This window comes from Hippocampus guttulatus, chromosome 13, assembly GCF_054856545.1.
Source record: "Hippocampus guttulatus isolate MCC_2025c chromosome 13, RoL_Hgut_1.0, whole genome shotgun sequence".
In the NCBI taxonomy this organism is placed as follows: domain Eukaryota; kingdom Metazoa; phylum Chordata; class Actinopteri; order Syngnathiformes; family Syngnathidae; genus Hippocampus; species Hippocampus guttulatus.
The window spans coordinates 12,051,610-12,070,543 of NC_141273.1; the positions used below are offsets into that span (position 1 = coordinate 12,051,610).

Here is an 18,934-nt window from a genome sequence, read left to right on the forward strand (position 1 = left end):
TTCCGACAATGCAATATAAAGCTGTGCAATATTATCTCTTGTATCATTTTTTTCCTCTGTGATGAAAATGCAGTATCAAATTTGATGGTAAAAATGAAAATAACGCATTTATTATTATTATTATTATTGCTTTTGGATTGGTAGGGACCGCAAAATGCACGTGAGCATCTCCGACGAACGTCTGGGCAGGGAGAGGCAACAGATAGATCCAAGTGACAGTCATTGTATTTATGACATCATCAATGTTGACGCCATAGAGAGAGCAATGGTGGGCTTGCCATCGTTGATCATTCAGAAGTAGAGAGGCATAGGTATGTCGATGAATTTGTCTTTTCCGGAGAAGGAAAGGAGGAAAAGAGAAACTGTAAAGTAGTTATTGTGCTAAGATCGAGTGGTTTCAGTTCTTTCTTGAAAAAGCGAAATCGAAGCAGTAAAAATGTGGGACCTGAGAGTTTACAGTGAAGGACTACATCTGCGTTCTTGAATGTGTCTATTCACAGATTTTTATTGTTTGTTTGCCGTTGGACTCATGATTTTTCTGACACACTGCAGTTTTGATTCAATTTGTTTTCAATTCAAGCTGGAGTGTAATATTCACTATGTATAGTAGCATTTACCAACATGACGGAAAATGACATCAATACCATCAAAACCTGAAACGCTATTAGTCTAATAATGCACAGACAAGAAAGGCAGTGTGAGGGAGACGCTCCTTTTTCAAGCTTTTTTTTAAAGTAAGAAAATAGTTGTCGGTAAATGTTGGTGGAGTTTTTGTAGTAGTTACAGTGTCGTGTGTCGGATTGATGAATTGATTTTCATGCGTAGGTACGGATTTTAACGCGACTGCCGAAAAGCCAAATAATCAATCGGGTCATTTTGTGCTTTCTGCGTTTGCTCACAAACAACTTTGAAATGCACAGCAAACATAACAAGCCGTGCTCTCTGCATGCCAGATGCCAAAGCAGATTTCTCTCACGAGTTTAACAGTGTGCTGCTGGCGGGGATGAAACGAAGCATCTGATCTTTCTGTTGCGCCGCGTCGGCTTTGGGGAATCGGGATGTACTCAGAGGATCCGATGAGTCGGCAGAGATCTTATTAGCAAAGTCAGTGTGCATTATCGGAAGAGCTGGAGGATGCTTGTACTGCCGCATCTGATTAAACTATTATTGTAAAGTATCTTGCTCAATTACCTTTGAATGTTTGGCAACTAGAGTGCAGTTGTAGCAACAAATCGTATGTGTGGAAAAACACCAGGAAAGATTCGAAATGCAAGGATTTAGTCACAAATTCTACAATGAGGGTTTTTTTTCCCTGTGGAACGTACGCCCACTTCTTGAACAAAACTCACCTATCTGCGGGTTGTCTGCTGTTTCTGACATGCGCTCAGATGCCACAAGATGCTATGAAAATGGTAGAGTGAACAACAGGCGCAGGAATACAGCACAAGATAAGAACACGGTCCAGAATCCGTGCGGAGTTTTACTCTTATGGATTTCCTAGAATCCAGGTGCCTGGAGTCAAAATGTCTGCGCACCGAATAACAATATTATTGCCTGAAAAAGGGACACACATGAATCAGCGTGACAGCCGCCTTATCAAATCCTTCTCATCACATAACAGACAAGGCAACAAACCAACCACAGTACTGTTTCACCCATCGATTGATCGCTTGGCCCAGCGCTCCCAAAGCAAAAGTCACATGGTCCTGCCACTCAATATCACTGACCTGAATTTACAACCGTTTTCCAGCGCCAACCATATCGATGCACATTTCATTACGGATGACGCCCGCAGATGCAGCCCGCGATATGTTGCGTCAAGGAGAAAAACGATTGACAACACACGAAAGTAGGTTTGTGGTGACGTGAAATTGACCATCAGACTCAAACCTCTTTGCGATCTCATTGGCTGATCCGCTGTACAAGTGAAAGTGTGTCACACTGCGACAGCCCTGTGCCCGACAATTAGGACAGGCAAGTTGAGAGAGTACAGAAACCTTTGGAACGCTACGCTACCAAGCCTGATATGGTTCACTTGTGTGTGTCCATATCAGACGATGGTGTCAGACTGGAGTCCATAAAAAAAGTATCACCCAAGCCGGCGAGAAGGAGGGCAAAAAAGACAAACATGGCTACTTTGGAACGACATCCAAGATCCAGAACGGCGTCAACTCGACAGGATCGTGGCTCTTGTTCTTCCACCGCCTCATGCCCCGTTTTCTCTAGCTCGTACAGCGACCACGAAGAAGACCCTCCGCTGCGTCGTCAGTCGTCGCCGCTAATTCAAGGTTCTCTCTCGAGTCTCCACAACGCCACCAAACCAAGCCACAAAAGAAACTCTTCCAGCATCCAGGGATCCCTCCAAGGATCATTACCAAGCCTGCAAGGATCTCTTCCAAACTTTAACTTCTCTTTACCAAGACTAAAGGGATCGTTCTCACGGTTGAGGAGGCGTTCATTGAGCAGTCTGGACAACTCCAGTCCAGGCCCAAGCGAGCGGAGTACCAGCCCCAGTCTACAAAGCGGCATTGGGAGCTCCAGTGACGATGACGGAAGCTGGGACACTAACAGCTGGAGTTCGGGAGCTACTTGCCGGCTCCGGACATCTTCAAAGCAAAGTAGCGCGGAGAAATCTGAGAAATCAGGCGGAATAGTCTGCAACACCGAGCAGGCGTCCACTAGTGCAGCGGCGGAGCCTGAAATCATTTACCAAAATCTCATATTTACACGGCCCACCCCGAAAACTGAAATTCAAGGTCATTTGGAGAAAACCGACGCAGTGCAAAAGAAAGACACGGGGACCCAAAGCGCAAACTCATCTTGTCCAAACACGGAAGCCTTGGCAGTCTCCACTCCTCAGGAAGAGAAGAAGAAAGAGGACAAGCGCAAGTTCTCACAGTTCCTCAACGAGGTGACCGGCAGGGTGCTGAAATCGAACAGCGGCGCCTCACAGCAACACTCCACCTTGCGACACCGCTACCCATCTCCTCCTCCGGCGACCCAATGCCAACCCCCGTTGCCGTCGTTTCATTCAACCTCAACAACCCTACCGGCGCCTACCGGCTCCTGGTGCAGCCCCACCAGCTCCAACCTCCAGACCATCAATGAAAATGACTCAAAGGACATCACGAGCTCCATCCAGCAGTGGAGCAAGACATTACCCAGCTGTAAGGTCTTAGAACCAGCAGACATGTTGAGGAAAATAAAAGGGCAAAGTCCCTCATACCGAGAGCGCGGCATAGAGCTATGTACCAAGATCCAGTCGCAGGCCTCCACGGGGAGGCTTTATCTGGAGACGGACATTGACAGAGTGAGGCGACTTGATGAACTCATGGCGAATGGTACCCAGATCCAAGAGAGAAATGAGAAGCACCTGGGAAAGGTGCCGGAGAGAGGCAAAGAGAGAGAAGACAGAAGTCCTTGGGAGAGAAATGGAACCGTGGCGCCCGAGAAAATAAAAGAAGCTGATCAAGGCATGGAACATCTTTGGGAAAAAGAGAGAGAAGGGAAGGAAAAGGAGAAGAAAGTCATGCGGAACTGCTACGAGCCAAAGTGGGGCTCAAACGGAAGGAGTAACCCGTGTCCCGCCTTCAAGTGGCCAGAAGGTTTTCCAAGAATGTCCTACAGGTCCATCTCACTGCCCAGGGCAGTTAACATCACGGTGAGTAGTCCAAGCCTTTGTCCGATTACTCAGCCAAAAACGGGTCCGACAGATTCTGCGCTAAGTCACATTTTTTTGTTGTTGTCATTACCTTAAGTCTGATTCCTTAATAGGACTTAGATTCAAGCATTTAACCCTTTCATGCCCCCTCTAACATGATAACATGATAAGCTGTTCCACTGTAGTAACCGTCGTCCCTGAAAAGGTTAAAGTTAAAAAAAAAACACTGATGCGTAAAAACGCTAGCAATAAATTGGACATGATATTTTGTCATTATAGACAACTCATTTGGATTTTCAACTTATTCTATGAATGCATAACAGTACTTTGTAGACTAACGTTAACAACAAACAAATTCATTCATTTTTGCGCTCGTCGCTTTAAGCTACAATTGTCTTTCTTTTTTTTTTAAACCAAATTAACTTGCCCGTTGTCCGCATCCACAATGAGCTGCACATCGTGAGGCGTCATTGATGCCTTCTAGGAATGCTGACACTCTTCCTTCATCCACCCGAAACACACGCACACTCGAACACAAACACACACAGGATAGATAATGGGATGGAAAGAATGGATTAGGAAGCATAGCCTCATTCAGCCGGCGTACGACTCATCCTGTTGTGTTTGTGACGTCCATACGGCGCCTTGTCACACCTCACTCCACCTCTCTCACACTCGCAAGCGCAGTATAGTGCATCGCCGCACGACGGTATTTTATCACCTGGAAATAAGACTCTAAATTCTGAGGATAAGTGCAAGATCTGACACACCTAAAAACGAAGAGATCCTCCTCACATTCTTATGATGACGATCGTAAAACCCGAGAAGGGTTGATGGCGGATGCGTGAGTAAAACCTGGACGTTTATTTTGGACCTTGGCTGTATTGTGTCGGCTTTGACACAGTGACAGGTTATGGTGCTGCACTAAAAAATAAACCCAGTATACAATAAAGTTCAGCGGGTTTACGGCCATTCACACAAAACCAAGGAACTCAATATATTTTGTTTTGCTGTGGAGGAATTATTGGGTGTTTTTGCTACGCCTACTCGGAAAGGACAAACAACAATTTAGGTGACTAATTTAAATATATAAATGCTCACATGGGGGCAGATTTAAAATCAGGTTACACCACCCGCGCCACAACTTTGAACTGCTTTTTTTTTTTTTTTTTTTTTTGCTGGTTTTAAGATTAGTCGACTTTCAGTCACCAAATTATCAGCTGCGCTCGGGACGTGCAGAAGAAGCGTCGTTGGTCTGCCAAATTCCCAAACATGCTAAGGGAGGCTTGCACCTGCATGAAAATCTAGATGTGCCGGTTTTCACAGAAAAGGAATATTAAGAATAAGCGAAAAAAATTCTATTCATCCCAACATGTTGCAAATTATAAAACTTCATCTGGGAGAAAACGGTCAATTAAAAATGAGAAAAATATGACTTTAGAATTTCTTTTTAAAAATATTTCCATTTGAATGATATCCCCCAATAATACAAATACTCATCAGTAAAATTGATTGATTTTACTGTTGTGGATTCAAGAAATCCATTTAAAAAAATGGTATGGTCTCCATATTCGGGATTTACGGGCGAGTCTGGAATGCAACCCGGGTGATAAACGAGGGCTCACTGCAGTTCTATAATGGATTATTCAAGTGTTCTACGCGAGTCTGCCTCCCACCTTCGGGTCCTTCTCCCATTCTGCAGCGCGCAGCATTTTGTTTTTGCTATGCTGCTTCATCTGTCATTTCCCACGCCGCCTGCTGTCGTCAGCCGGTGACACGGTAAGGGAAGTGATAATGGATGTGCTTGTTTGACGGGACAGGAGAGCTCGTTAAACGCAACATGAGAGGTGCTCCTAACCATGAATCTGCCTGACAAATAAATCTAATCACTCGCCCGGTCCATCCTCTTCTTCTTCTGCTTCTTCTCTTCCCGCCAGGATTGTGATGGAGAGACGCAGCGTGACATGAGGTTAGACACTTTCCGCTCCTCCTCTCCTCCTGGCAGAGTCGCCATCCACCTCCGAGCACTCTTCTTCGACTTCTTCTTCTTCTCTTCATCTTTAGCCCTCCCCTTTCTCGGCGTACACCTCCTCCTCCCTCCGGTTCCCGTTCATTCCTCACTTTCACTCCGTGTGCATGCCCGGTGAGTCTTCAGTCACAATGAGAGGGAATGCATGCGACTCTGGAGGGATCCACATGCGGCCAAAATGAGGCGGAAAGCCTTTAGACGGTAAGACCGGAGAGGCGAATAAGTGCATGACCCCCCTCACCGGCGGGAATGCTGGTTGAAGCAGCTGTGACCAGGTGTTGCATGGCTGTCTATTCACTCGCGTGTGCATGTGTCTGCGTGTGAGTCCACAAGGAATGTTGCCATCTCTACAGCTGTCAACTGAACCTGCTTCTTTTGCTCACTTGATTGAGATCTCATTTAGATGTGATTGCTTTTATCTAGTTGATTGCACAGATGTCATGAATTCCCTCATGGCTTCGCTACATGTCGCTGCAAAAAAAAAAAAGGGGGGGGTCAGGGGGTGCAATTATGAGACAAAAAGTTGAACTCCAGCAAGGCAATCGATTACATTATTGTCCTGCAGAAGAAAGTATTCCTCAGTGTGTTGCCTGCTGGTGTGTGTCACAGCATCGTCATGACGTGTCGACGTTAACTGCTTTAATGTCCAGGGTAACGGTGTCAAAGGTCACCATAAGGGAGATAATATTTATCATGGACTACTATCAAGGCACAATGACTGAACAAATATGGAGGGGAAAAAAAGATTTTTTAACTTCGAGGAGTAATAAAACACACTGGTGATGAAGCTTTGAATGCGCTGACTTTACATACTGTAACTTATTGCGTGTCCCAATAAGCGTTGGGAAAAAAAAACTGTGTGGAGTTCATCCTTTCCTGAGCTGATGTCTTGCTGACATCTGCTGACGCAATATTAAACGGAACTTTGAAGTTTGGTTTGATTTTGGAGGTTCCACTGTTGAAAGCGTTTTAATAGTTTAATGAACGCTACGTCACCGCCTCGAGGCTAATTAATAACCGCAACGAGCCGTTCCGTCGTCGTATGTAAAACCTTTGTGGAAACGCTGGACTAATCTGTTGGCTGAACACTCGATGGTATTGAAGGCTGTCCAAACAAATGTCGTGTTTGGCAGCAGCGTCAACAACAACAACATTCAGTGCGGCTTTCCTCCCTCAAATGATTCTTGTCATGGATAATAAAGCAAAGCCGATCACCGGGGACCGGGGGGGGGGGGCATTTTGCAGAGCACTTATAGGCCGAAACCGGACTGATGGCAATTCAATTGAGATCATCTCGTGTGAGCAAAACATGCCAAAGTTGTCTTGTGAAGTCTAAGCAACACAAGACACATGGCAGGAAAATTGCCTTATTAGGACCTTGCGCAAAGGTTTTGAAGCTTGGGTTTTACATTTCCAAGAGGGAATTGTCAGCTTGTCTTCTGTCAAACATCTGACCCATTGTTCAAAACATTTGAGTTTTCATGAGTGAATTGAATTCTAGACTGAATGAAATATAATATGACTGTAAATATAGAATAATATAATATAGTCTGTGCCTGTGTTTTTTTAGCAACCCATTTACTGTAATTCAATCAATTTCGTGATGGTGTTTTTGGAGCTGATCAATGCGAGTTTGGGAGCGTTTGTCGATGAGAGTAAATCCCCCACCAATGCGAGTTTTGGTTCTGCAATCCCACTGTTTCAATCATTTCTTTGTACGGTTTATAATTCTATTTTGTTCTGCCTTCCGTTCATTTCGAGTATGATCCCACTGTCGACCACGAGATGGTGGTACACTATTTAGTTTGACACAAAAATTGGAAAGAAGAAGAACGAAAACTGGAAGTACTTTCAACTCAACCTAGATTTTGTTGAGGATTTTTGAACGTCATATTCTCCTTAAATCCTGCTTTTTACGCCTACAGAAATTGACAGCTATATGTTTGCTTTTTTATTTATTTTTTTATTTCTTTATTTATTTAGTTAGGAAACATTTTCGTCCGAATTCTTTTGGGGGGGAGGGCTTGGACCGAATTTACATGGAAAACATGTGTCGACTTACAAAATTTTCTAGTGAAGAAATTTCTTCCAGACCAATTAATTTCATAAGTAGAGGTACCACTGTATGTACTTTGCCAGCTTTCTTTTGTCACAAAGTAACTGAATAGCAACGTTACTAAGACTACTATATTAGATGTAGACACGCGTTCGATTACTAGTTACTAAAACTGGCAGCCATTATTGAGTAGCACGTTCCTTGCCTCACTGGTAGCGACAGCAATCGGATAAACAAAAATTACGGCTACCCATCTGACAGCCTCTCGATCCGCACCTAAACCAAGGGGATCAGCGATCATCACATTCCTGACCAAATTACGGTACCAGAAACCACCAGCAACGAAAAGATCATGCCTCAAACAGTCTGCACAGCCACCGCCCGAGTTCCATACTTAATGCGTTTCCACCCATGGAGTTACCAAGCAACTAAACCAAAGCTCGAAAACGCCGATTCAATTAAAATCACACCATCAGCCATTGGGAGAGATCACGGCACAGTTGGCTCGTCTATCGCCTGCCTTCAACCTTGGCATTTAACATCCACACGCAGATGCTGTGCGAGCCGGCGGCAGTTTACCACCGCCGCCAATTACGTCCGAGACCCTGAAGATTAGAAAAGGGTTCACACAGAAGCCATTCGTGAGTGGAAGACGGTTGACGTGTGCTTCAGAGTGTCGTCAAAAAGCCGTCTTTGCATTCTTATCTCCGGAAAGTCTGAAAGTGGCCCACCGTCCTTGCTCCCACGGGGGGCGGCGGGGAGGTGGGTTGACGGCGACACGCCTGTCTGCCAGAGGCGCGTTCAAACGTGTCCATCAAAAGCCGAGAGGACGGGCAGCATAAGCCTCTTCGGTGCTGCTTCGATGGACCTCGCAGTGTCTTATGAACACGCCGGAGGAAGTGGGGCACGTTGTTGGAGGAAGTGGGGCACAACTTCGGAGACATTTAGCAACCATCGCCGCAAACCCCGAAGCGTCTGCCGTAATTTCCACAGAAACAAAATTCATTTCAAACATCAAAGTTCGACTTGAGTCACAAAACGGATTGTCCCACTGTATTTTACATCTGATTAATTCGTTCGTTTTTCACTCCCCTTGAGTGTTGAACGAGCCTGCAAATCACACAGTTTCACCCACTTGTGGGGGGGGGGGGGGGCAATTGCACATCAATTCACAAGAGCAGACAGTCTGCCGCACCCCAGAGGCCCATTGCGTGATGTTCCAATCTGCATGGACACTATTTTGCCCAAAACTCCCTTCGGCGGCGTCCTACGCTGCAACACACGGCGGACTTCCAGATTGTCAGTATGTGCTGTGATGATAAAAAAAAAAACAAGAAGAGAGAGACAGACGGCCAGAAGGCGAACACAGCAGGATGCCTGTCGTGAGACTGTACATGTAACACTTTCGCTTGGGTGCACTTGATAGTTGCAACATGAGTTGTGACTGCCGGTGGGAGTCGGCAAACAAAAACACAGTATCACTCGGCCAGCAGAACAATACGTGACGATATAAAGGCCACATTGCCATTGGAGAGTCACTTATGGCCATGTAAATGTGCATGGAGTATATCGTTTTCAAGTATCTCTTGGGGTCACGAACTATGGGAAACATCACTCGCTCTGCAGGTCACGTTTTTCAGATCTTTGGGTGTGGATGGGGGGGGGGGGCTGTACATTTTGCTGTAAATTAGCTCTCAGTATGGCTCCCAAGAAAGTAAAAATTGCAAACGACAGCACAATGAAGAAAGCCTGGAGTGTTTGCAAATGTATGCAGCATCTGCTGAGCTCTCACTGGTTAGGTAAGCCCTCCTCAGCCGAGCCGAGAGAGCGAGAGCGCTCGAGGAGAGCTACAAGGCATACACAAGCAGAATCGTGTATGAGGATTTGCGTGACTTTTGACTTGAAATGATGTCCTGTTTTTGTACAATAAAAAGATGGACATTTGGATAGAATGTTATTTTTCAATCTGAGACGTCAAAGAATTGAAAAATAATAATTGTCAAATTAATTGAGTCTTGAAATAATCATGAGTGAGCAACTCGAACATTGAAAAATTTGCAGCTAATCCATGTGATTGAAATCAGAATCGGTATTGGCTGAGCTCCCTCATGGATGATCGGAAATTGGTATAGTCAGCATAAACCCCAGAATGGGAACGCCCCGAGTGAAAACGTAAGGAAAAAAATTCCCCAAACTAAATCATGCTCCTAGGTCAAGGCACGACTGTTTAATCAACTGCAAAGCTTTTTACATTTTAGTTTGTTGACAAAAAATGTGCAACGTGACAAGATTTCAGTCTGTCAAAATGCGGAGGGTATTGGAATGGCCACATCAACCCGAGTTTTTTTTTGGGGGGGGGGGTTGTGTTGACCCGGTGGTCGACTGGTTAGCACGTCAGCCTCACACAGCAGAGGTACAGGGTTCGATCCCGGCTCCGGCCTTCCTGTCGGGAGTTTGCATGTTCTCCCCGGGCCCACGTGGGTTTTCTCCGGGTACTCTACTCCGGTTTCCTCCCACATTCCAAAAACATGTGTGGCAGGTTAATGGAACACTCTAAATTGTCCCTCGGTGTGAATGTGAGCGCGAATGGTTGTTCGCCTATGTGTGCCCTGCGATTGGCTGGCAACCGGTTCAGGGTGTCCCCCGCCTACTGCCCAAAAACAGCTGGGATAGGCTCCAGCACACCCCGCAACCCTTGTGAGGATAAAGAAGATCAGAAAATGGATGGATGGATGTTTTTATGTGACATCACTTGGTCCAAAAAAAACACCCTTAAATTAAAGAGTACAATGCGGAACCCTCAAGTTTCATTTGAAAAATATCCGCCAACTGCTCATACAGGCCAAAACTTCCAGACATCAACGGGTCAAATTTACCACGATGTTTCAAACACCGACGCTTGCCCTAAATATTTGACCCAACTAGCGGAGCATTGCAGTTAATGTACCACACCACAATTACACGTTGAACCACAATTTGAGAATCCTGGCCTTCGCCTCCACAGTTTTTTTTCCGAGGGTTTTTTTTAAGTTGAAATTCTCCTTAACAAACAAAATGCAATGAAAATATCCGGGAGATGAAAACAAGCAAGTGTATTAGCCATTTATTGGTGAACCCCAAATGATTCCTAAAGAAAAATGAACGTGCAGGGAAGGCCCCCCCCCCATGCCCCCCCCCCCACAGCGGCTCCCAATACGTTTTGATCAAATGCTCCAAATTGACTGAGCGTTCGCCGCTCTCCTCCTAAGCTCGTTACGCGCACTCTCGTTTCCCATCAGCGCAAATCAAAAGTGCGCCGCTCTTTCCCGATGTGCTGTTTAAGGTCTCACGGATATATGAAGCGGTGGAGGGAGTTTTATGAGTCAGCAGGGGAGGCTCTTCATTATCTGTTAATTTATTCCCAGGAGCTTTTTGTGTTGGTAAAGTGCAGAGCAGTGACACGCCTAAAAGCGAATTCAAACACCATGAGCCGCCGGTGGCCCCGCAAACATGGATACAACAGCCAAGTTAAACAAAGTACAACATGTCGGGCCTCTGTAGAGATTCTTAGATAATGAGCATCATGCATGTTTCAAGAGTAGCCTGTTGAAGGTTACGCTTCGTTTGATATGCAAATAGAAACCAAAGATCACTCGCAGCCGTCGGCTGTAGGCTGCGAATCGTATTCATTATTTCACGAGCGGCGAAATCCGCCGAGCCTCCTTTATCGTGGTCGCCGTTTTTGCGGTGAACTCACCGGGGAATTTGGTGTTGCTGCAGTGTTGCATCAGAGCAAACATACAAGTTTGGCCTGTGAAGGGGAGCCGGAAGAGGGAGAGGTCCATTTTTGGTGTCTAAACAACTTGTTTGCGAGATGACGGCGTGTTCAGCGCTCGGAAATGTAATCTTTTGGAATTGCAAGCGGGATTTCAGACGCAAGAGGCAATGAACGGGTCCTTTATAGCAACCCCGAGCCTATTGGGGGCATGCGAATGTCGGGAAGTGTGCCGTACGGAGACCTCTGAAGGAAATTGGGAGCGCCGTTATTACCTGTGTACTTACGTGTTTAACTCTCAGGAGGGATTTTCATCACACTTAAAGACTATATTGAGTCGAGTTATTAAACATTTGCACTGTAGGGCGAGTCATCAATCTTTCCCGCCATGCTCCATCCGCATGGCAGAATCTCCAAATTATTGCGATTTAGCTTTGCCTATACACGATTCATATTTGTAAGATAAATTGCACAAATTCACTTTTAAAGGACGCCTGGAAATTGCTGTGATTTGAAAAATCTCTAATTTCATATTCAACAAAAATGGCAGACTTCTTGAGAGACTTTTCAAGCATGGGTTCTTGAGGCTGTTGGTGGGTCTGCTCTTGATAGACATGGCCACAAAAAGACTTGATTGCAAAGTAAAACTGGCGTCAGGGCCTGAATTTCTCAACTCAGCTTGAAAGTTTGTTGTGATATGGTTGTCATCAAAATTTGGCACAATGCCACATACCGGTATGTTTGACAATTTAATGCTACTTAGGGTAGATGTGGTACCCAGTAGATGTGTTTCAAATTTGCTAGCAATCAAACAAAGTCTGGAGGGCAAATTTGCTTGAATTATCATTGTTGGAAGTGGCAAAAAAAAAAAAATAATAATAATATATATATATTTTTTAAATCACTAAATTGGATGATTCAAACCAAAAGTCTTTTTGTGTATTTCGGGGCATTGTGTGGGCCTACTCATAATCGACATACCCACCAAATTTAATTTTGTTGAAGTTTGGGGCCTGAATTTCCAAGCTCAAGTTATTAGCCATCAAACTTTGCAGCCAACCTCTGCCAACGCAGATTTTCAACAAACTGTCAAATGTTTTGCCGTTTACTGTCACGCCGCAGCGTTGCCGACATGCTTCCAAATTTTAGACAAAATCTCGAGGGCAAGATTGTCTTTGAAGGATCCATGGAAGTGTCCAAAAATTGACCTTAAAATGTTAGCTTCAAATCAAAATGTCAGTGGATGGATGGATGGATGGATTCGTTTTGTAGGTCTGGTTAGAACAGACGCGCATACCAAACTTTCATGTTGAGTGGAACTGGTTTTAGGAGGTGAGAACTTTCAAATATTTTTTTTGGGGGGCTACTGCAAAAACTATTTTGATTGAAAATTCAATGAGTTGTTGTTTGATCAGCATTTGGTGCTTTCTTTACGTAACCCCCCCCCCCCCCCCAAAAAAAAAACTATTCAATTGACATCCATGTGTGAGGGGTGGCAAAAATCGAATCTCAGGGCACCACCTTTGGTTACATCTACAATAAAATACGTGCCTTCAGTCAAAAGTTGGAAAACACTGGCATTTTTTGGGTTGCAGGAAGCACCTAATGCCGCAGCATCGAGATTTACTGCTTGCAGTGGACATGGCACCTGTGGCCACGTGAGTTGTGGACATAATGGCCACGCCTAACGCGGCAGCCCCATTAATGTTTAAATGGTCATTTGGTCATGGCAGAGCAGCCCATCTTGCTCGCCTCCCACAGCTCATTACAAGTAAATCAACCTCCGGCCGGTGCAAAGGCTCAGAGTTGTATTTCAAAGATGGAAGCCAGTGGCCCTTCTTATTTTTTTCATTCTCTATTTCAGTTAGTCCAGAGGCAGGCGATGATGGGACGTAACTAAAGTAAAAACAACATGTGGGAAAATATGGTATGGGGCCAATAAACCCAAATTGGAGGTTTTTGGCCTTAATATGGCACAAACGCAACACAGATCAACACCGAAAACATGCCGCAAATGAAACATGATAGTGGCGACATTGTTTTTCTTCAACTGGGCTTGGGGCGTTAGTCTCGGTCAGGGGTGTCAAACTCATTTTTGTCACGGGCCACATTGTAGTTACTGTTTCCCTTGGAGGGCCGTTATGACTATGAAACCATATAAAGAAGTCAAGAATAACGGTTTACTCCACTTTTGTTTAAGTTACTGTCATGAGTGGTGTGGCAACAAGAAAATGCTTACAATATCTCTCTTATTTATTCCATATGAGAAGTTGAAATTTGGAACAGATCTTAGAAATCATCATCGAAGCTGACACGTTTGATTTGCTTTCACGGGCCATATCAGATGATGTGGTGGGCCACATCTGGCCCCCGGGCCTTGAGTTTGACATCTTGGTTTAGTTGGAGGGAATTCTGAACAGTTCCAAAGAGCGGACAGTTTTAGCAGAATACTTTCAGCTTTCTGCTAGAAAACAACAACAACAAATGGCAGGAAAAGCCTCCTTGAACATCAGAACTGTTGGCAGGGGTTAATCAGAGGCACTTTGAATGGTGGCAGTTGTGTGCTGACTCGCTTGTTAAATGTGTTTCAATGGTATTGGTTAATTCTGTCTATTGCCACACCCCAGTTATAAGAGGGTGTGTACACTTGCGCAACAGCATTGTTTCGGTTGTTTGTTGTTTTTACTTCCCATCTTTATATATATAAATTGAGCTGTATGGATTAGAGGTCAAAATAATGGTGGGATAAGTTTTTAAATGATTACAAAAACCTGGAATTTCAACTAGGGGTGTGTAGACTTTTTAAAAGCACTGTACAGATAAGGTGTATACATCATTCGCTACTTTTTTTTTTTTAGTTCAGTCAGTCAGTTTTGTTTGTTCAAAAGAATATAGAGTTTGTACTTTTATCTGTGCTTCTACTTAGGTACAGAGGTGTGTACGCTTGCCGCCTCTGGAGGCAGGAGCTTGATTACAGTTTCGTCGCTACGGAAGGTATTACAAGCTCGGAATCAGATTACGGTACATCGTGCAGGAAAAAACAAGTAGCTCGCGCCATGTGTGCGGATTGTCTCACTTGTAAGTGTTTGTACTTGCTGCGCACACTTGTCGTCTTAATGTGCTCAATAATTGAGGAGAGGAGCGTGAGGCTGATTTACATACTGTGCCGCAGCATCCTATCAGGACTTTGGAGAAGACTTAAGACTTGTTCCTCGGCGTGTTTACCTGGCCAAACAGCACCTGAGGTAGCAAGCTGTCGTTTATCCCCCGCCCGTCCCCCCAGGGAGATGATGCACACCGTGGGGAGTTTTGTGCGGGTGTGTTTAGTGTGTGCGGCCACACTTCTTTTGCGATTCAGCAGCTATTTGTGTCGCCGTGCCGGCTCTGCCTCCGGTTCCGCGCTGATAAGAAAAGCCATATAGCAAGCGTACGAGCAGCGCTTCCAGAAACCGCCATTGTTTCCGCAGCCGGTGTCGGAGGAAGATTAAAAATAATAATTCGCGGAGCCATTAAGGAAAAGCGACAACCCAGAAAAACGTGTACACTTCGGCTTGCCGTTGAGGCGCAACGACGCCACTCCGCGGGAGAGGACAAAAGTAGTGCTGGAGGCGACGCCGGTTGGAATTTATGACTTTATACGCTTACTTTGCTGCTCAAGAGAAGACGCGGATGACTTGCTGAAATGCCCAGCAGGCCATTTTGGCTGGAAAGTTTCTGAAAAGCTAAATTCTTAGTATTAGGGCCTGACCGATTCGTCAGGCAGTATGTGGCCATTTCAAAATAATAATAATCGGCCAAGAAAAGTGTGGTTACAAGAAAAAGTTGCTCTCATCTGTATCGCTGCCGAAAAAAAATCCCCACGCAGACATAAAAACACGTCTAAGAGCATTTTCTTTCCGTAGCCGTTGTCGGAGCAAGATTTTTAAAAATAAATAAATACATTGCGGTGCCATTAAGGAAAAGCGTCAGGCCGGAACATGTACTTGTCGTCCAGGCACAACGGCGCCACTCTGCAAGAGAAGATAAGCGTTGGGACTTGGGCCAAGCCTGTTTGTATTTGTGCTTCTGGGCAGACCGAGCTGACAAGCTGTAGTGCTTTTTACCGGGCTAAAACTGTATCATTGATGGGCAACAAGCAGCCGGCGGGCCACATTCGGCCCCCGCCCTCACTCTGATATTTTTTGGCGAATGGATGGGAGTCAACTTTACCTTTAATCACGGATCGGGACAGTACAGGATAAAAAGTTCATGGGAGGAGATGCGAGCGGGATTATGTAGGCCTGTCACGCTAATATTTTTATTGATTTATCGCTCAATGAGGACAAAAAAAAATGGACACGAGGATGATGTGCATGTTTGTTTACATACGTCAGCAACATTCAGTCTTGTCAGTCATCTTACTCGCCTCTCGGAAAGCGGGGGCACTCACACGCTCACATTCACATTAGGGGCGGAACAGCTTTTGAAATCTGGTTTTGAAACGGCAGTCAGTAGCACTAATAGCCAAGTAGCGGTCATGCTAGCTGATGCCTTCGACTAACCGCTGTCGTCCGCGGTGCTCTTTTTTTGGTACAATTTCATTGCTTGTTTATGAACTATGGGTTCTGCGAATATTCACAAAAAATAAAAATAAATTTGTTTTGTAGTTTTTGGGTGGGGAATTATAAACATGTTTCCTCTTCTACAGTGAAACTCCACATACTATTGGCAGATATCTTTGGTTGATACCCATCTTAGGTATTGAAATACTTTGGCCACCTCTGCTTATCGGTGACATTTTAGAGGAGATTTTTGTAAATGATTTCCTTGTCATTAGCTAGTTGTTTCACTCAGAGTCAGAACTTCGGCCATTGGACAATTTCCAATCAATGGGTTTATAAAATGCAGCGGCGTAAAGCGAGGTGCGCAACGGTTAATGTTTACTTGAGGGTCATTTTGGTTGTTGTTGTTTTTTTTTCCCCTTTTGACGTTAACTGTTGGAGGTTTATCGGGTTTGCTCAAGGTAGGCTAACATATGCACGCGCACGCATTCATCATCACACTGATGTACTGAGGAATGACCTCTGCGCTCAGCCAGTCAATATAGCTCAATATGTCTGCAGGCAGCGTGCCTCTTTTCATGAAGCGGTGCCTTGAAGGAGAAAAATGTCTTTTCTGTCTTGTAATTCATTTGAGGAGGTTAGCTTAGGTCAGTTTTTGTTCAACTTCCTGTCACAAGTACAAGTTCCTGTACAAGTTTTGATATGCAATCAGTCCTCTTTTTCTTTGGAGGCATTTAACTTCACTTAATGTCACCGGTCATTTTTCTGTATTTTTAAAAGCAGTCATAGGACGTGTTGTATTGAAGACCCCATGAATATTTTTTTTTCTAATTTTTTTGACCTCAAAATATCACAAAAGCAAAACCTTTTTTCTTGCAATACGACAACCTGTGATAGCACTAAAAAATAATCATGAAATAAAATATATATATATTTTTTCCATCATTTTCATTTTCACTTAATTGAAACAACTTTATACATCATACTATTACCAATAATTAATGTCATTGTGACTTTTTCCCCCTTACACAGTTAACTCAACATTCTTCATTTTTTTTCTTTTTTTAGAATTATTATTATTACTACATAATGTAATAAAAATTAAGACGTATTTTAAAGTTTTACTTTCTATATTCAGTCTTTGAACAAATGATAACTGCTTTTTGTAATTCCTCCAGTTGGTTGCTTTTTTAAGATTTTAAGATTCTAAATTGCATGCGTTTACTCCATGACTTGGGTTTTTTTTTTTTTTTGGAAAGGCTTTTGAATATTTTGGATAATAGCATGACTATTTTCAAATGGAAAATCAAAAAGGGAAAGAGTCACAACCTCTCTTGACTTGCACCTGCTGCTACGCTATGTTTTAAGAGCGCCGCTTTTCCGAAAGCACTCCCACAAAGACAAATCGTCTTTGCTCAACCAAACAAAATGTTCTGCCAACTGTGTGCTGCTTCAAAAGCTGTTTTTGTTTTGTTTCCCCCTTTCTGCTCTCTCGCCAGGGTCATCGTAGATAGCCAACTCCTGTCTGCCTCCCCGGACAAAACTTAAAAGAGATTTGCTTTATGTTCAGAGTTCATTCTTGCCAGCAGCAACAGCAACAGCGGCAGCAGCTTATGTCACGCACGTGAGCCGAGGCAGACACAAAGCTATGAAAAAGATATACATTGGCAAAACAGCCCTCAAAAGCCAGAGAAATGGTTGCAAACATCAAAAAAGAAGGTAAGACGAGTCGACGTGTTCCTCATGACTGCGAGGGGGCTTGGATCCATTTCATTCACTGGGACGAATAGGAACAAATTCACCGTGGGGAGTCGCCGCCATTAAAAAGCCATTTCAAGCTAATGTGGCATCCTTTCATAGCCATTTGTCATCCTCGCCTCTCGTCACAGATCGGCCGGCAAGCCAACTCTTACACGGGTCCAAATGCTCTCTGTATTAATACTTGCTGGTCTCTAACAAAGCAGCTGAATGGCAAAATTCACAACAGGTGTTTCGACATACTCCTTTTCAAACATCATGTGGGAGGAAGCTGGGGATGTGCTATTTGTTACTTTTTTGCCCTTCCATCGGTTTAAGCACTATTTTTTTACGTTTGAATCATGATTCAAATGGCAATAAAAATACAGTGGTACCTCTACTTACGAAATTAATTGCTTCTGGAATAAATTTCTTAACTAAAAATTTTGTCAGTCGAGATGCGTTGCCCATGTAAATGCTCTAATCCGTTCCAAGCCCCCCCGAAATTCAGACATCAATGTTTTCTAAAGCATAAAAATGTATCAAAATATGTAACAACTATGTGCTATAATTCGATTATTGCACAATAAATGAGAGTTGTGCATATTGTAAAAAACAAAGAATAAAGAATAAAAATGATGGTCATTTAAACTTTTAACTGTTCTCATCGTTTTTTTGCCCTCTTTAGTTCATGTTCTCTCTCAGACGTGGTTTTTGTCTGGCGTTTTGTAAAGAACTGATTCACAGATGTTTGCTTTTGTCGGCTTTCAACAATCTTTCGAAAAGGTCCAAGGCAAACATCAGCATAGTGAGCGATCACCTGACTGCTGAACACTTTCTGGGTGATTCACATTTATGTAAAACTATGTCTCATGGCCCGAGAATGACGCTGCATAGGCACATACGTATCTAACTACACACATCGACACATATGGTAGAGGTCCCTCTTAGCCAATGGGAGGCCAGGATGATGCTCGGTAATAGCCAATGGCACAGCAGCGATAAGTTTGTTGCGTTCAGGAAACTCGGAGCTGCGAGTAGCAGCCCATACTGTATTTTTACCTTTCGTATCTTGAAATGTCTTTCGTAACAAGAGGGAATATTTTCCTGTTGAGACGTTTCATAACTTGAACATTCGTATGAAGAGACGTTCGTG

At 44.0% G+C, this 18,934-nt stretch overlaps 1 protein-coding gene across 1 annotated transcript in view; it reads left to right on the plus strand.

Annotated features, from left to right (window-relative positions):
* Positions 1–2,026: 2,026 nt before the first annotated feature.
* Positions 2,027–18,934, plus strand: part of begain (brain-enriched guanylate kinase-associated) — a 39,288-nt gene continuing 22,380 nt past the window's right edge. The window contains exons 1-2 of the mRNA XM_086126453.1: positions 2,027–3,661; positions 5,599–5,630. Coding sequence (XP_085982579.1) covers positions 2,027–3,661; positions 5,599–5,630 — 1,667 coding nt within the window. The remainder of the gene's footprint in view (positions 3,662–5,598; positions 5,631–18,934) is intronic.